Source organism: Protobothrops mucrosquamatus, unplaced genomic scaffold, assembly GCF_001527695.2.
Source record: "Protobothrops mucrosquamatus isolate PMUCROS unplaced genomic scaffold, P.Mucros_1.0 scaffold1076, whole genome shotgun sequence".
Classification (NCBI taxonomy): Eukaryota; Metazoa; Chordata; class Lepidosauria; order Squamata; family Viperidae; genus Protobothrops; species Protobothrops mucrosquamatus.
In genome coordinates, this window is record NW_015387304.1 from 723,415 (window position 1) to 741,226 (window position 17,812).

Sequence of the window (17,812 nt, forward strand, 5' to 3'; positions counted from 1 at the left end):
TCAAAACTGGAAGAGTAAAGTTTTACCTACAATGGAGGACTGGAGATTGAAGGTTTCGCATCTTGCTGAAATGGCAAAAATTTCGGCTTATCTGAAGGATCATTCAAATGAACAATTTTTATCAATATGGAGAAGATGGATTGTTTATATTCAAAATAAGCATAGAATGGTGGAATATAATTTAGGTTTTTAGATAAAAGCTTTTTTTTTATATATATATATATATTTCACCTACTTATGTAGAATAATACTTTGTGGAGTTAGGGATATTAATACTAGTTTACTTTTAGTTGAATAGTATCCTGGGATTAGGTTTGGGAAGTCCGGGTGGGGGGTGGGGGGTAGGGGTTTTTACATTGTGATGTATCTGTGATATGCTTTTTTTTATGTTGAAAATAATAAAAAATTTATATTTGAAAAAAAAAAAAAAGTTTAAACTTAACTTTTTAAACTAAAAACTCTTCAAAATACTCCCATAAGCATCTTTTTTCAATGTGTATAATTATTTCAGAAACTTAGTTTACATAAAATATTTTCTATGATAAGTTTACAAATTATTACAATTTTGTCCAATTTGTTCTGTTTTAACCATTATTGAGAAATATATTAAATATACTAGTGAGAAAGGCTAATCAAACTTTAAGAAAACACTTACTGTGATGACAGCTTTACTCAGACAGATTGAGCCCCTGCAGCCATATTCTGTTTCATCTTCAGATTTGTAGTAACTTAGAGTGTTGTTTTTCAATACCACCCAGCGGTCTTGCCACCCATGGATGTAGTTGGTCCACTAAAAAGAATAAATATGTACTTTTGAATAAAGCAAAATAATGAGTGAGTATGTATGTATGTATGTATATATATACATATATATATATACACATACATATATGTATATGTATATACATATATACATATGTATATATGTATATACATATATAGTATATACAGAGAGAGAGAGAGAGAGAGAGAGAGAGAGAGAGAGAGAGAGATTGCTGTGGCATCATACTCACATAATAATTTTCTTATTTTATTATATACTTTACTACACTTTATTTTAATAAAATGATTACTATTTATTCTAAATGAATGCCAACTTTCAGTATATTAAAAATAGCAACCAGAAATATTTGTAAAATATTTTTGAAGCTTTAGGGGAAACTGAAAATCATGTAAGAACTCTAAATAAACCAGATTCTGAAAGGCTTATTTCCAAGAGATAATTAAAAATCACCAACACTACTGAAAGCTTCACAGCAATAAGAACCCAGGTCTGCTGAATTTGACAATGAATTCCAGGTAATTATATCACTACAGCCATGGCATTATTACCTCAAATACTGTATATTTCCATAAATTGGTTGGGGATCATAACATTTCTAATCCAACACTTGGATTAGAGTATCAGATCATAGAAGGATATTCTAGCCCATTCCTCTGTGCTTTTTAAATTTCATATTTAAAACAAAACTATACTATTAGTATGAATAATTTTAATGCAACTAATGTTATCATCAGCAATATTAAAATAAAATTGTACATTACTATAAAAGGAATATTTTTGGTTTCCAGGAAGTGATTTCACAGAAATTTTGCAACTGACTTTAGGAAGCAAATTTCTAATAAATATACCCTCTAAGTAAAGAATGGGTTCTTACTAAATTGAGAGCCTGTTGAAAGAAGAAAAAAGAAAAGCCCTTCTAGTAGTGGTGACTTAAGAAACAAACTTGAAGGTGAAAATACATTATCTCAGAAGTTATGACTTGCAATATTTGTGGCGTGTCTATGTACTTACCTAAAATTAATATGTATTAAGTGCAAACTTATAACGGAGCTTAAAAAAATAAAAGGGACAACTGCCTTTAGTTCATAAATGGCAGACATCATGCCAGGTTTGGCAATACATTTCTGTTCTTTAGATACTTAGCCCAATACTCATGTGACCTGCTCACGGTGTCAACATAGCTAAATAAGTCATTTTATCACAGACAAAAGTCCTACATAAACTGATAATTGCATCCAAACCTAAAGATACGTCTGCTCCAGGATTTAAAGTATAGGTTTTTTCCTCTTGTTTTTCTCAATGGAAATTGAAATTTCCAATGGAAATGTGGTCACTCTCTTTCCAGCATTGAGATTAGGGCCCACCTGTGCAATATTTACATATTATAATGGTTCTATCCTATCTGAGAACCATTCGCTCCTGCCTTGCCAGTTTCAGCCTTTACAATAAAAGAGAACAAAAATGCATTATATCAAACAAAGGAAATGTAACCACAGAAGCTATTCTCAGCAAGGAAAATTAAAGTCTAGTGGATGAAAACTGGAATCAGAAACACAGAAAGTATTCTGCACTAGCAGGACTTGAAAACATTAACTCTTGGGCTTTTCTAGAAAAAAACAGGCATCGATCCTTCTAGAGAGAAAAAATTATACTCTGCTGAACAGGAGATAGGATACTGTTGCATTCTGCAAGAAGTCAAAGAGGAGAGCTGTGGAAATTGTTGACTTGGAGGATGCATCATGAAGTGTGTTATTTGCCGGGATCACAGAATAGGAAGGTTCAAGACTAATCAGTTCCACTGAAAATTATTCCATTCCCCTAATCAATGTGTGAATAAATTACATTGCAAAATAACTGACACAACCACATCCCCATAATTGTGAAGACCAGAGAACCTGGAGACTTCCAATTCATGGAAGGTGAAAAACTGGTTGTGCAAAAGGTGTTGATAGGATATTGGATTTCTGAGATTTAAGATCTGAGGTTCTATCCTACCTCTCTTGGACTGGACTCAATTGATGAACAATTTAAAGTAGAAAATTTATCAGGCAAAGGAACTGTACTGAATGTGGGGAAACTCCATTTCATAAAATCCGTACTTAATAGCATAAGTGGAAAGTAACTATCTAGCCAGGTAATGGGGAGATACAATAGAAAAAACAAACACCAAAATGCAGATTAGGATATAAATGGAGGGGGGAGTATCCATTATGTCTTTGGGGGGGGAGGTACATGTGTGTTTTCCTTTCAAGGCAGGTGGAAAGCAAGGCAAGACCCAATTCCCAGCCAGCAGGAGTGCTGGAGCTAATGAATCTGGACTGCACATTAGGGTCAGTGATGCTAGGGGACTGGAGGCTAAAATATATGAAGAATGGTTTGTCTAGTTTAATGAAAACTAGGACTAGGGGGTGACTTGATAGCAATGTTCCAATATCTAAGAGGCTGTAACAAAGAAGATCTCCATAGCATATGAAAGCAGAAGCAGCAATGGATGGAAATTAATCAAGGAGAGAACCAATTTAGAAATGAGAAATTTTCTGACAGAACAATTAATCAGTGGAACGGTGTGCCTTCAGAAATTGTGGGTGCTCTATCCCTGGAGATTTTAAAGAAGAAATTGAACAACCACTTGTCTGAAATGGTATAGGGTCTGCTGCTTGAGCAGGGGGTTGGACTAGAAGACCTCCAAAGTCCCTTCCAACTCTGTTATTCTGCTATTTTATGGATGAGATCTAGGCTGTGTGCAAATGTTTTGATGTCTGTGAGATTATTGGACTAAAGAAGCAGCAGGGTCCTGAGCTCATGTTGACTGAAATTAAGCATCTTCAGAAAGCAACTCTTCTTTTGGATTTTTTTTCTTTTTCTATATTGGTTTAAGTCTTTGAACTTATTTTATGTAATATATATATACAACATTTAAAATCCTTAATAAACTAGTAGTGCTTCTTCCAAGAAAGGATTCTGGCCTACAGGAATCTTCAGAGACCCAAGCGGATCCATTCCATGTGTGTTCACATACCCATTATAGGAATAATTTGAAAGTATCTAAGTACAAAGGAAATAGAGTTCTACCTATAGCTAAAGTTCATGCGGAAAGGCAGTGTTTGTACTCCAAGTCAAAGTGCACAGCAAGGTTCAGAGTAAGAAAGAGCAACATATAAGTAAAGTTAAATTCATATGGAATTCTAATACCAGTTTATACTCAGATGGGAATTTCATTGGGAATTGCCAGCTTCCACTTCAGCATAGCTGATACTGAACAACCCTGATTTCTAGAATGAGGTAGTCCCTGAACAGATCTCCCTGTGCCCAATGCTTCTCTGTAAACTGACAACTTCTCTAATTTCCTGTTTTCTAACTTTTCACACAGAGCTAGTAGTATTTTCATAAACCTTCAGTTTAAGGACTAAATTATACACATCAGAAGGACTGGTTCCTAACACCAATTCACCTCTGTTGTAATACTTAGGGCTTCTATTTCTGATTGCCTGATTGCCTTGTTTTGGTTCTTATCTTCATTTGGAATTAACACTTTAGAAAGAAGCAGAACCGTTATCTGGGTGATGACCTGCTGGAATGAAGTGAGGAATACTGGATATAAATTGATCAAAATGTTATTGAAACACAGTGAATTATATTAGGAGACCTTTAAAATGAATCTTGAAGAGGTTGGAGTTGTAAAACTTGAAAGTAAAAACTAACAGCTGTTTCTTTATCATCCCAAAGTAATACATTTAGATTATAGGAAGAAATTTTAAATAAGTATTAAGAAAAATTTCTAAGCACTATGAGGAGCAACAGTGCAACCATTTATAATGGGAAGGAGAGAGGTCCTTTTCAATGGATGAATGCAAGCATGTATGTTGTGCTGGATTATCTATTGTTAAAACTTTAATTTGGATTCTTGCCCATGGGACTCAATGACCTAAATATTCTTTTTTAATGTTATGATTTTACATTTACTATATATTAACATTTCCACATTATAAAAAGCATTTTTATGCTTCATTTGGGCACAGAATGCAGTCAGCTCTGATTAAAATATATGATCCCTTTTACATTAACTTGAACAGCATTCTGCAAGCTACATTATGGAATGCATAGCATATTCATACAGTATATAAACATGTGATACATTTGATATTGACACTGTTTCAATTATACTATAAACTCACTTTTTGTAAATAACTTCATATAGTGATATACATGGATTCAGCTCCATAACCTTAACTGGAATACTCTTGTAACATGCCGGACCACAGCAGCACACACCTTCATCAGTTGGAACCATGCATACCGATTACTGTCTTATTTTTGCCTTCTGTTATTTAAGCCTCCAGCAAGTAGACAGAATAGCCAATATTTTGCCATCCTAGTCAATTGCACAATCTAGCACTTATTTTATTTTTTGCAGCGATTTTCATAACCAACTTGGAAGAATCTAGGTGCTTATGTTATTAATACATTAAAACACCATGTATAAAAAATAAAAAAAATCAATTGCTGTCTCCTAGTTAATTTTTTTCTTTCCAGATATTCTAGGGAAGATTACTGTTCTTGCCAATTTCCTGAAGGATAAAAGGGTGGGGACTAACTTGACCACAGGGGGGCAAATTGTTCCACAATCAAGGAGCTATACGGAGAAAGTACATTTCCAGACACCAACCCCCTTGTTATGGACTCCTCTGACTCTGAGGCTGGAGAATGACCATACTAATAAAAGTGTTGGAAATGGGCTAAATGAGTTCAGCTCTTGCTGCTCAGCTAGGTATAGGTCATTTCTTTGATCTTCCCAGGAGTAGCATTGTCTCCTGATTGTGTATGATGGGCAAATTCTGCCTAGAGAAGATAGGTTCAGGGACACATGGTCTTTAATATCAGTGCATGTTCTTGGCTATCTAACACATAGTGACAAACGAAATTTATTACATACTCTATAAAATTATTTAAATGCTACAAAATAATCAGCCTTATCAATTCTTGATCATTTACAGTGACTAATGTCAAACTATAATTAGCTGAATCACAGTTTTAACCAATACAATTGCTGGGGTTTGCGCAAAACCAATTACATTGGTTTTATAATTATAAACCAACTACACTGGCTGGGTTTATATAAAACTTAACCACAAAGTAATCAACGTATTTTAGCTTGTGGAACCCTTCCATAACACTATGTTCAATGGACTACTCCTGGATTATAGACTGAATTCTTAATACTGTAAGATAGACACTGTGGGACATGTGTGCTTATATGTAAAAATATCCCTTGAATTGTCTAATATTTTTGAAGAGCCTTTCCACACTGGCCCATGCCTGTGGAACATTCTGCCACTGGAGGTGAGATTTGCCACTATCCTTTTGGCCTTATGTAAGGACCTTAAAACCTGGTTTTGCTAGCAGCTCGAGGCCCTGATGGAGGTGGAGGTAGTTGACAGCGTAAGAGAAAAGACCTCACCCCTGTGCTGTCTGTCCCCCTAGATTTTAGTTCTTATTTAAGTAACAATAGAAGGGAATATTTGTAGCACAGGATTTAACTGTGGAGGTCCTTGGTGCTCTCTTGGTGGTTTTCTTACTAAGACTTCATTATCCAACATTGCACTGATGTTACCTATTTGGGTAATGAAACATCTGCAGAAAAGCAACCAAGCTCAGAACACCAAGGATACCAGTCTTATTTAAGTCTTAATTTCAACTCTTTTTACATTTATCTTTTTACCATTTTGTAATCTGTCCAGAGTCACACTATCAGTGAGATGGGTGACATATAAATTTAATAAAAATATCTGTAAAACAGAGGAGTACAAAAACACGCAGCAGCTCATTTAACGATGCATAAAGACAAGTCTTTCTAAACGAATTCCCTCGAATAAGGAAACAGGATTAGCATGCCATTAGTTTACAGAAGAGAGGGAATGGGACTCTGGTCCTGATAGATCATCTACTTTCATATTAGGAAGTCATAAGAAAATGGTAACTTTAAAAAAGTTTTGAACCTTTGAGATTATGACTCTAAAGGCAAGGATTTCTCTTTTAAATAATGTAGAAAATTGCTTGGTTAGGAAAAAGTTTAGGAAAGTTCCTGCCTCTATTACATGTGGATATTTCGGTAGGAAAATAATTTAGTTATTTCTATTATTTATATACAACTCAATTTCCAAAAAACTCTGGGCAGCTTTTTGGAACTAAAGGCATTTTAACTATTTTAAAACCCCTCCTTAGCCCAGGAAAACTATAAAAGACCTAATGGTATAGAAACAGATTACTGTATTTAAGAGACATCCTTTTCCCAAGAAGACTTGCCCACCCCACATGCTTCCACAGGGAGGGCACATTCCATGTTCTTTTTCTTTTTTTAAAAAAAAAGTCTTATGGGATGTAGAAAGCATGTATTTTCCATAGTTGTCCCCTCTCTCTGGAATGATCTTACTCCCATACCCATTATATGACAGGTTCCAGCCCCAACTTTCCTTGTCTTTAGGAAAGCACTTAAGATGACCCCTGGTTCTTCTTCCAGGTGTTAGGGGTTGGTTGAGTGGCAGTCCCCCCTCTGAGGTTTGTTTTGTCCTGTGCTCGATTGCCATTTTACATTTAGCTTTTGTATTTATATATTGGTTGTTGTAAATTACTATTTTATTGTATACTGCTCAAAGTTTGGCAGCCTTGAAATAAATAAATCTATAATGCACATATTTGGCTTTATTGGTTACAAACCAATAAAACTTTGAGATAAAGTTGCTATAAAGTGGTTAAGAGAGTTTAGAAGATTAAGAACTTTCCAGAAGTATCATTTCAGAATTCAGTGCCTATACCAAATAGATCATAACTTCAAGGAAATATTATCATGAATGGATATTGGATGACAGAATTGTGGATTTCTGTGTATTCTTTAAAATTTTATTAACAGGTAAGTACTTGTAATGCAATGGGAAGAACAGCTTGTAAATATGTGCAAATATTCATCTGAACTTAAGAGAAAAGGCACCACTACTGTATTATTCATTCTGAATTATCTGCTCTGAACTTACCAAAAGGCAAACAAAAGGATTAATAAAAAATATGGAAAACATGGATAGATAAGGCATTGTGAAGTTCTTGAAATACATAACTGCAGTTCTTTTCCATCCATTCTTTACAACTGCAGTCAAAGCAGATAGAAAGAGCAACAGCTATGATAAAGCACATTTAAAATGTCATACTGATTTTTGTCCACTTTTTTATTCTACCTGTTCTTATGAGTGCAAGCTGTTATGCTGTTATCTTTCTATTTTATCCTTCAACCAACAACCTGTGAAGTAATACTGAGATGAATGGCTTAAAATAACTTGGAGAGCTTAACACCAAGAGAGGACTTCAACCCGAGTTTCCTTCATCCCAGTCTAGTACATCATTCTTGTGTAAAGCCAGTTACATATTTCTAAGGACTATCTAAAATGCTATAACCTAATGAATAAACTTTTTAGCTTTTTACTTGAGGTTTTTGAGTTCTTATAACAAATGAATTCCCTGTATAGAGTGCTTTCTTTATTCACTGTTACAAAATACTAAACTATATCTGAAAGAGCTTGTCTACATTTTTAAGAATATTTGAAGGAAACATGTAGACAATTTATTATTTATGAAAGTTATTAAGCAAGTAATTGTGTTAGCTAGATTTTGTTTGTACCAGTGCAGTTCACAAGCCAGAGTTTCTAAAAAATACACTGTTTCCTAAACTATTTGCTACATTTTTAAAATAAGCAATTTTCTCCCAAGGATGACTTTCATCAAATTTGTAAGATTTCCTTTAAACTATGCTCAGCATCAAATGACTTTATAGATACATTGATGTAGTTTTCTTGGCAACAATACAGAAGTTTTTGCCATTGCCTTTTCTGTTATTTTTTTTCCAAACTTCTAATCAAAAGTGATCTCTAGCTAAGAAGCAACCATGCCCATCCCTTTTAATTTCAAAGCAAGGATTCATAATACAGATTAGAGAGTAGAGAGACCGAAATCTGAAAGCAAGAGCTACTTCTACTACTATTTGTACTATCTTCCAACCGGCCTGTTTTATGACACTATTTGATGCTTTGCCCAAAGGTCACAGAACTCTTGTGTGATCTTGCCACAATCTGTTATAATTGCAGATACACACGATTTTTCTTCCCCTTATGAAAACGAGTAGAAAGAAATTTTGGGATTTTTGTTTTCAAGGACAACCACGAAGTTAGCTTTCCCTTCATGCATATACCAAGAGTGTGCCCTGAGCAATCCTCAACGAAGGCCATCACCAAAATATTTACTCATCCAAGCAATGGTTGTACAAGTGTGGTCTTGCAATAATCCTCAACCAGGCACTTGTAAAGAGATGGATGCGTTAAGGATTCTTCCTTTTACAAGAAAAAAAAAAAGAAGAAGACCCACGCACGTAAGTTATTTTAGCAAAGACTTTCAAGCAAAAAACCCTGCAGCCATCAAGAAATTTCCCGAGAGACAAGTGACATTTCAGCGAATGAAACGTTTTTGGAGACAAGCAGCCCCTCCTCGGATAAAGACCCCTCCGTGCCTTTTCCGCTTGCGGCGACGAAGCGCGTCATCCAATATATATACTCGCATATACATATTTTGCACACACCTCGGCTCCCTAGGTGGGCGGCGGAGGATACGTGCCGGGACCTCCCGCTGACCAGGAAGCCAGTCCGACAGCAGGCCGGCGCCGCCACCGCCAGGCGGGTGGGCAACCCGCGAGGTGACTCAACGTCAGGCTCTCTCCATTGCTTCCCAGCGCTTCTTTCGCGGAAGATAAGAGCATGACGGTGCCACCCTTCCGCCCTGGCCCCCAAATGCCTTCACAAACCCCCCCCCCCAACCACGGGGGAGGGGCGGGCGGGCGAGGGAAAGGAAAAGAGGCTCCCCCAAGGCAGACGGTCGTCCAAGCTGAACCCGAGGAGCCATAGCGGCGGGGAAAGAAAACGAAGGGGGCTTTTTTTTCTCTTTACCTTGCTGAGGACTCCACAGAGCTCAACAGGCGCCCCCGATTCTGTCTCGGGATCTTCTTCTGAGCCGGAGGAATGCCAGCTTTGGTTGTCCGACATGGAGGCACTTCCCTCTGCCCTTTCGCCGAAACGCCGAGACCACCGGAGCTCTCGCTCTCTCTACCTGATTTAAGACGCTTCGCTGCTCCGGAGTCGCTACTGTTGCTACGTCGCCCCAGCCTAAGCCGCCTTCAGAGCCCTTCCGTCGGTCTGTCCCCTTCTGGCCACCGCCGGGACAGCAGCTCGCGGATCTCCCCCACCCTTCCGCGCACGCTGGTAGCCCTGACCATTAGAAGCAGCCTTTCAGCGGGACAAGCGCGCGTCTTCTCCTTCTCCACTCAGTTCAACCTTGTGGCGGCGGTTGTTGCAACTATTACTACTTCCGCCGCCATCTTTCTCGCCACCCCCCCCCTTTTTTTTTTTTTTTGCCAAGCCCTAGACTACTCCAAACGGAGTAGTCTAGAACGAGAGCATGCTGGGAATTGTAGTCGACTGAAGGCGCATCGCCTCCTGGGAAAGCGGGTGGGGCGGCGGGCGTTAATCGTTCCCCTAATTCTCTGGATTTCCTGGTTGTTGCATTGGGTTTGCTTCCGCAAAGTACCGGCGTCGCTCCTTTTCTCTCTCTTTTTTTTTTGAAAACACAATTGGTCGCCATCTTGGTGCGACTTAATTATTGCGGAAACGGGGGCTAGTGAAGCTTCTGGGACTGAGGTGTGTTGGGGACCTTATGGCTGTGTTATGTGTGATTAGGAAGGAACTGGTTTTGTGGGAGATTTTTTTCTACCTTCTTTGCATGGGTTTTAGGTTTCTCTATGCCATCCTTATAAATGGGATGGTTTATCTTTTTGCACGACTCTTACATATTATACACAAGAGCGAAGGAAAGACAGTGAGGGTTTTTTTTTCGTAATAGAAACAGCTACTTGGTTTAATTACGTGGTGGAAGTATGTAGATCACCTGGAAATGTATGAAATGGGGAGAAAAAAAGCTACATGTGCTGCCAGTTCCAAACAGGGAGACGAAATTGCAACGTAATGCGAATTTACTCGAGAAGAAAAGTTCGTTTGAACTTAATAGGGTTGATCATCTGAAACCTGCAAAATCAGAAGCTGATTTAGGGTTAATTTGTTCCTGTGGCTGCTTTTTTGTGGGCAGACGTTTTGGCTTGGACGAGACAGGGTTGAACATACTTAAGATTATAGAATTTGTTCTAACTAAACAAATGGAATCTTGTTTAGAATTGAAACCTAGTTATTTCACCCTAACACTTTGCTCGTTTTGGTAATATAAATTTGGTTCCTATTATTAAACAAATAGAAATCATAAATCCTTTTGATCTATAGCTTAAGTTTCTACTAGTAACTTTGGTGCAGAGCACAGATGGTTAAATGGAGAGTAAGGATACATAATGCCTCTTGTTGCAGTAGCTGTCGTCACAAATACTTTGTCATCAGTGTGTTAAGGATAAAGCACAAGGCTTATGTGACTGGTAGTGCCAGGCACAACATCTAAAACTTACTGCAATGAAATTACAATCCCTGTGAAATACGACGTGAAAATCTTGAGTTTTTTCTCCAAACCTTGTTAGCTTGTTAGCTTGTTAGAGCCAAATAAAAGTACTTTGAAGACCTCTGATTCTCAGCAGTCTTCAGCTGTGGCCTGTATGCCTCAAACACAGGCAATTCTAAGCAGTTTACATATTAGTTTAAGAACCATAAGATAATAAACAAACTGTAAATAAGACCAACAATACATTGGGGAAAAGAATAGAACATAACTTGATCAAGATCATAAAAGTGATCTATTACCAAGGAGTGAATCATAACTCATATGCCTCAGACTGTTGGAAGTTTTTAAAGATTTGCAAAAGCACAATACAGTTGAGGCTGTATATGTAGCCACAGAGCCTGTGAAAAAAATTCAAGAGAGATACTTTGCAGAATTGGTGGTTTAAGTACAGATAGTCCTTGACTTACATTAGTTCGTTTAGTCAGTGACTGTTCAAAGTTACAATGGCACTGAAAGAAGCGATTTATAACAGTTTTTCGCATGACCATTGCAGGATCCCCATGGTCATGTGATCAAAATTCAGATCCTTGGCAACTGGTTCATATTAATAATAATAATAATAATAATAATAATAATAATAATAATAATAATAATAATAATAATAAAGTTGGAAGGACCTTGGAGGTCATCTAGTCCAACGTCCTGTTCAGGCAGGAAACCCTATACCATTTCGGACAAATGGCTGTCCAGTCTCTTAAAAACTTCCAGTGTTGGAGCATTCACCGCTTCTGGAGGCAGGTTGTTCCACTGGTTAATTGTTCTAACTGTCAGGAAATTTATCCTTAGTTCTAGGTTGATTAGTTTCCATCTGTTGCTTCTTGTCCTGCCTTCAGGCGCTTTGGAGAATAGCTTGACTCCCTCTTCTTTGTGGCAGCCCCTGAGATATTGGAACACTGCTATCATGTCCCCCCCTCGTCCTTCTCTTCATTAAATTAGATATATCCAATTCCAGCAACCGTTCCTTATATGTTCTAGCCTCCAGTCCCCTCCAGTCCAGTCCCCTTATGATGGTTGCAGTATCCTGGTGTCATGTGATCACATTCTGTGACCTGACAAGCAAAGTCAATGGGAAAGCTAGATTCACTTAAAAACCATGTTACTAACTCAACAACTACAATGATTCACATAGTAAGAAAGGTCATAAACTGAAACAAAACTCAGTTTAACAAGTGTCTTGCTTAGCAAAGAAAATACGAGCTCAATTGTCATAAGTTGAGGACTATTTGTAAATCATTTCTTTGAAGTGTTAATGCAACATTATTTAAAGAATTCATTGGCTTATTCAAAAGAAATTACATGTGTATGCAGCAGCTTTGCTGCTAATCCTAATGGAAGTATTGTGTCTACAAACAGCAAAAAAATGTCCCTCAAAGTAGCTGTATGTTGCTGCTTTAAGATTTCAGGAAGGGGTGGTTCAATCAACTGGTGTGCTTTATGAAGCAGATCCTTTGTATGCTTTCCACAGCCATACCATATCATGTCATATATGAGTAGTTTTAGCAATTAAACCAGGGTCCCCAATCCCTGAGCTGCGGACCAGCACTGGTCTGTGGCTTGCCAGGAACTGGGCGAGTGAAGCCCCATCTGCACATGTGTAGGATCTAGGCATAGACACACACAGTCCATGGAAAAACTGCCCTCCACAGAATTGGTTTTTTGGTTCTGAAAGGGTTGGGGGGGGACATGACCATGGCCATTACAGACATGTGGCCATAGTTGAAAATGGAGAGTAGGAACTATATCAGCTCTTGATCTCATTCCAGGAAGGTAGTTCTTATTTGTATGTAAAAAAAGAAACATATGAAAATGTCTTATTGTTTTAGGAAGGAGAACTAATGTGGTTTGACTACAGATTCTGAGGGAGTAAGTATCAATTATATTTTTTCTGCTTTTGCAGTTATTTTCAATCACTTTTATCCCTTGCAACATCCTATCCTTTTTCTTTTTTTCCCCCCCTTATTGATCTTGGTTTTGTCTGTGCTTCAGCAGTTGCCTAAAATATCCATTCTGTGCCTGGCTGCATTTGATAAACCTCTTAAAGATAATGGCAAGTTGGTTTGAAAGTGTTCATTCCTGCCTTTAGGGAATTGATGAGGTAGATAGAAAACAAGTTGGATGAGTTAAATTAAGTTTCAGGAGATGGTGCAGTTTCTCTGAAAATTGCAATCCATCATGGAATGATGCTCCAAGAGCCTCAGCCACAGAAAAAAATATTTCCATCTGCAGCAATATTGTTTATGTTAGGGTTTCAAAGTCAATAGCATTAGTTTCAGTTAACACGCTTAAAAGATTATGTAGGTTGAAATCTGCATACTTTAAAGATTTCTGTTATTATTATATTTGAAACGTTCTTATCTGCTATGTAACTGCAAATAAACATTACTGAAGATTTAATACAATTAGTCAGCAGCCTCCGATGCTATTGATCGTGATTTTTTTCTGGCTCATTTCAGGAATTGGAGTAGAAAATAATAGCACTAGACTGATTTTCCTCCTTTCTCTGGAGCTGGTTTTGCCTTAGGACTCTTCCCTATCCCTACTCTTATTTAACATCTACATGAAGCTGCTAGATAAAATAATCATATGACACATGTGCAATATCAGTTCATTGATGATAGCCAGTTGTATTCCCCTAGGCCAAAAAAAGTGATGGCACTAGGACCTTTCCTGGTGCCCAGAGACTATGGGGGGTTGGTTAGGAGAGAATAGGCTTTAGTTTAATCATGGCAAGACTAGTTAGTGGCTGTGGGTTTTAGACCTCCGGATTCTGAAGAGTTTGATGCTCACTGAGTACAATAAAGGTTTTGTTTTGATTTGGAGATTTTCTATTAACTCTGCCTGAGTATAGGTAGTCCTCGAGTTATGACTACAATTGAGTCCAAAATGTCTGTTGTTAAGTGAGTTTTGCCCCATTTTATGACCTTTCTTGCCTTAGTTGTTAAGTGAATCATTGTGATTGGTAAGTTAGTAACCCAATTATTAAGTGAATCTGGCTTCCTCATTAACTTTGCTTGTCAGGAGGTCGTAAAAGGGGATCACATGACCTTAGGACACAGCAACAGTCATAAATATGAACTAGTTGCTAAGCATCTGAATTTTGATTGCATGATCATGGGGATGCTGCAAAGGTTGTAACTGAAAAACGGCCATAGTTTAGTGACATAACTTTAAACGGTCACTAAATGAACTATTGTAAGTCAAGGATTACCTGTATGCACTTTGGGGCTCCCTCTAGAGTAGACTTACAGCTCTTGCTCACATCTTTGTTTCACAACTGTCATTACTTCATTGACACTTTTTGAATTAGTCTATCCATAAAAGCAGACGTTGTTTAATATTTTTAATATTGTTACTGATCAAAACAAAAAGTAAGTTTACATTTTTTTTCTTCTCTGGAATCTCCAGCCCCCTGTAGTGTTCAATTTAAATAGTAAACCTTTAATTTCTATTACAATATACAGTAGATAAACTAGTTTTGGTTTCCACGAAAAGCCATTTATTTTATATAGTTAGTTTCAAAATCTTGTAGTAAAAATTTCAATGTTCCAAATTTGTATGGACCCTAATTTGTTAATAACTTTCTTAGTTCAAAATCTTATTTAGATTTGTGCCATTTATTTGAAATTCTTTCAGTTATTACTCTTGCAGTTCATTTTTCTTTTGCTGAGAAATGAAGGTGGACTCACCAAGTGGCTTTTCAAACTTGTTGCACTGAAGATCTCTAGTATCTTTAAGGTGGTTAAATAAGCAATTTGCACAAATTACTAGAAAGTGAGGTTAGCAAATCTAGCAAATTACTAGAAAGTGAGGTTAGCAAATTTAGTGTCTTTTGAAAGGTTGTTGTGAGCTTAATGACCAATTTCTTCATCTCTTGACAAAGCTGCAGAATACTGCTATCCTGCGGCCTTCTGGTGAGAAACAGTGATTGGAGTACATGTGTGCAATCACCTATCTTCTCCGTGTCTGGAGAGGTTCTGAAGAACTCACTGGTGTATTCACTGGTTCTTTGGTCTTTGACAGTGTGGACTTGATGACTGTAGCAGAGACATGTTTAACTTGGAAATCTCAATAAATATATAAAATCCTGTATAGCTAATGACAAATAATTTTTCAAATACTCAGAAGCTAAAAACAAAGTTTTTTAGACAACATATACAAAAAATGTACACCTAACTTGGTTTAAATTCACTTTAATGGATGGTTAATTTATAATATATTCATCATTAATTGTCCACGTATACAATATGTGTTAAAATCTGATTACTACCAGTAAGAAGGGACTTGTAAATATAGCAGTCAAAAAACATTTCCTACTATATTTCACTTTTCCAATTATTTTAGAAAGCATCCTGCCCAAAATAAATGCAATAAAAACTATTACTCCTATTAGAATTACTATTAGTCTTTTTCTTTGAGAGGATCTCATACTATAACTTCTTTTTAATCACTAAAGCAAATATTAAGAAAGGTACCATATTTACCTAAAAGTAAGACAAACCTGAATTTAAAATGATTTTCTCCTCTTAAATTCAAAATGACTCAAGTATAGGTACCGTAAATGATTTTGGAAAAAGTTAGTCTACCTTTCTAGTAAATAAATACTATATACCTCAAAATGTTTTTTAAATTCTAGTCAACTTCACAAAATGGAAAAATAAAGCGCTTCAAAAATAGTTTAAAACTAAAACAACATGCATTCTAAATGTTTTCTTAATATAAGGAATAGGAAAGATATCTCACTATAATTGCAGAATAATGTTCTTCATTCAGTTTTTTTGAGCACTGATGATGTTGCCTAGTTTGGTAATGAAACATCTGCAAGAAAACCACCAAGCTCAGAGAACATCAGGGACCCCACAGTTCAACCCTGAGCTACCAATATTCTCCTGCATCAGTTTCTAATTTGATCAGTAGGATAACCAATCCAGGTATGTATGCAACTGGTGCACCACTCCTTCCAGCAGGAGCTGCAAGATTGCATGCTAGGTCTGTCTGGGGCAGTGCATCCCCATCCAGAACCAAAGATGAAAGATTTTTTCCTCGGGGGATCCAAATACAGCCATTAGGGTTGAATCAGAACCCATTTTGCCCCATCCAGTCCCCAACAGGCTCCAGACACTGGGATAGGACATCCACAGCATCGCTACAAAAGTAAAGTAGAGACATAAAGCTGGGTGTCATATGTGTACTGATGGTATCTCACCCCAAACTGATGGATCAGCTCACTCTATGATCTCATGTGTATATTTAGTAGAAGGAGAGAAAAAACAGAAACTTGAGGCACCCTCACAAAGATATTACCCATGAGTGCAATCAGTGCTGTCTCAGTTCCAAATCCTGGTTGAACTCTGACTGAAAGGGATCTAGATAATCCACCTAATCCAAGGTTCTCTGAAGTTGTCATGTGACTGCTTTCTCCACATTAATAAAGTTTCCTGAACCGTGCTTTTTTTCTTTAAAAAAAAAAAAAAAGGTGCCGGAACTCACACACATCATACAACCCTACCCTACAGCGTTCCATCCAAAAAAGGTGCCGGAACTCCGTTCTGGGCATTCTATGAGAAAAAAAGCCCTGTTCCTGAATATTTCTCATAAGAATATTTGTCATGAGGAACAGCCTTCTCCTGTGTTTATAGACAAGTATACATGGGTGTTTACAATGAACTATATCTTTCTATATAACTTCCAGACTTGATGTTATTTTAAAAAATCCCATACTGAAGATAATTTATAATAATGCTCTTAATAAGAACATAATTGCAACCTTCATGATTACTGTGGAAATTTGTAATTGTTCACCATTTAGCTGTGGAACTTCCTATTTTAATTTAATTATGAAGATAAAATGATGGAGTTGATGATGGGAAAGAAGTATAAAGTAGCTTCTCCATTTCTACCATTTCTTGGCCCTTTTATATTACCTCTGATTGACTTCTTTATATAAAAATCAGTTAGTTAGCAATATGTTGATTAGGATTTTTTTCTCTTGACGGGTTCTCAAATTATAATTGCATTGTTTCTTGATGCTTTCTTATACCGGTAGTCATCTTATTCCAACAATGCTTTAATCTTAATTGTTCTTTATAGCAGAACATTTTTTTATTTTGTTATTGCCAAACATGAACTTCTCTCTCTCTCTCTCTCTCTCTCTCTCTCTCTCTCTCTCTCTCTCTCTCTCTCTCTCTCTCTCTCTCATTTTTGGTTTTGGAAGAACTTTCTGAATATTCTAAACTATGCTGTCATTGTTTTTAAATGTTTCTTTCTTGTTTCAAAATGGTAGGAAATTACATTACCAATATTTATAGGTGGTTTGGGCTGGTAAATTCTGGTCTGTATGTAGCTCTGGGATGGCAGGTTATCTACTCCTGTGTTTGGATATATTTTGGATATATTTTTACTTTTTACACACTGGCTTAAAATAATCTATCTGTTAGAACTGCA

General features: G+C 36.9%; 2 protein-coding genes across 3 annotated transcripts in view; one reads left to right on the forward strand and one right to left on the reverse strand.

Moving 5' to 3' along the window:
* The window catches only part of COL4A3BP (collagen type IV alpha 3 binding protein), a 71,047-nt gene extending 60,846 nt beyond the window's left edge, over positions 1 to 10,201 (reverse strand). For both annotated transcript variants that reach the window (XM_015820145.1, XM_015820144.1), the window contains exons 1-2: positions 9,766 to 10,201; positions 656 to 790 (exon numbers count right to left, since the gene is read on the reverse strand). In XM_015820145.1, the coding sequence (XP_015675631.1) occupies positions 656 to 790; positions 9,766 to 9,861 (231 nt within the window). In that variant the 5' untranslated portion in view covers positions 9,862 to 10,201. The remainder of the gene's footprint in view (positions 1 to 655; positions 791 to 9,765) is intronic.
* A 244-nt stretch (positions 10,202 to 10,445) lies between these two features.
* The window catches only part of POLK (DNA polymerase kappa), a 30,783-nt gene continuing 23,416 nt past the window's right edge, over positions 10,446 to 17,812 (forward strand). The window contains exon 1 of the mRNA XM_029284895.1: positions 10,446 to 10,512. The gene's annotated coding sequence lies outside the window, so the exon portion shown is untranslated. The remainder of the gene's footprint in view (positions 10,513 to 17,812) is intronic.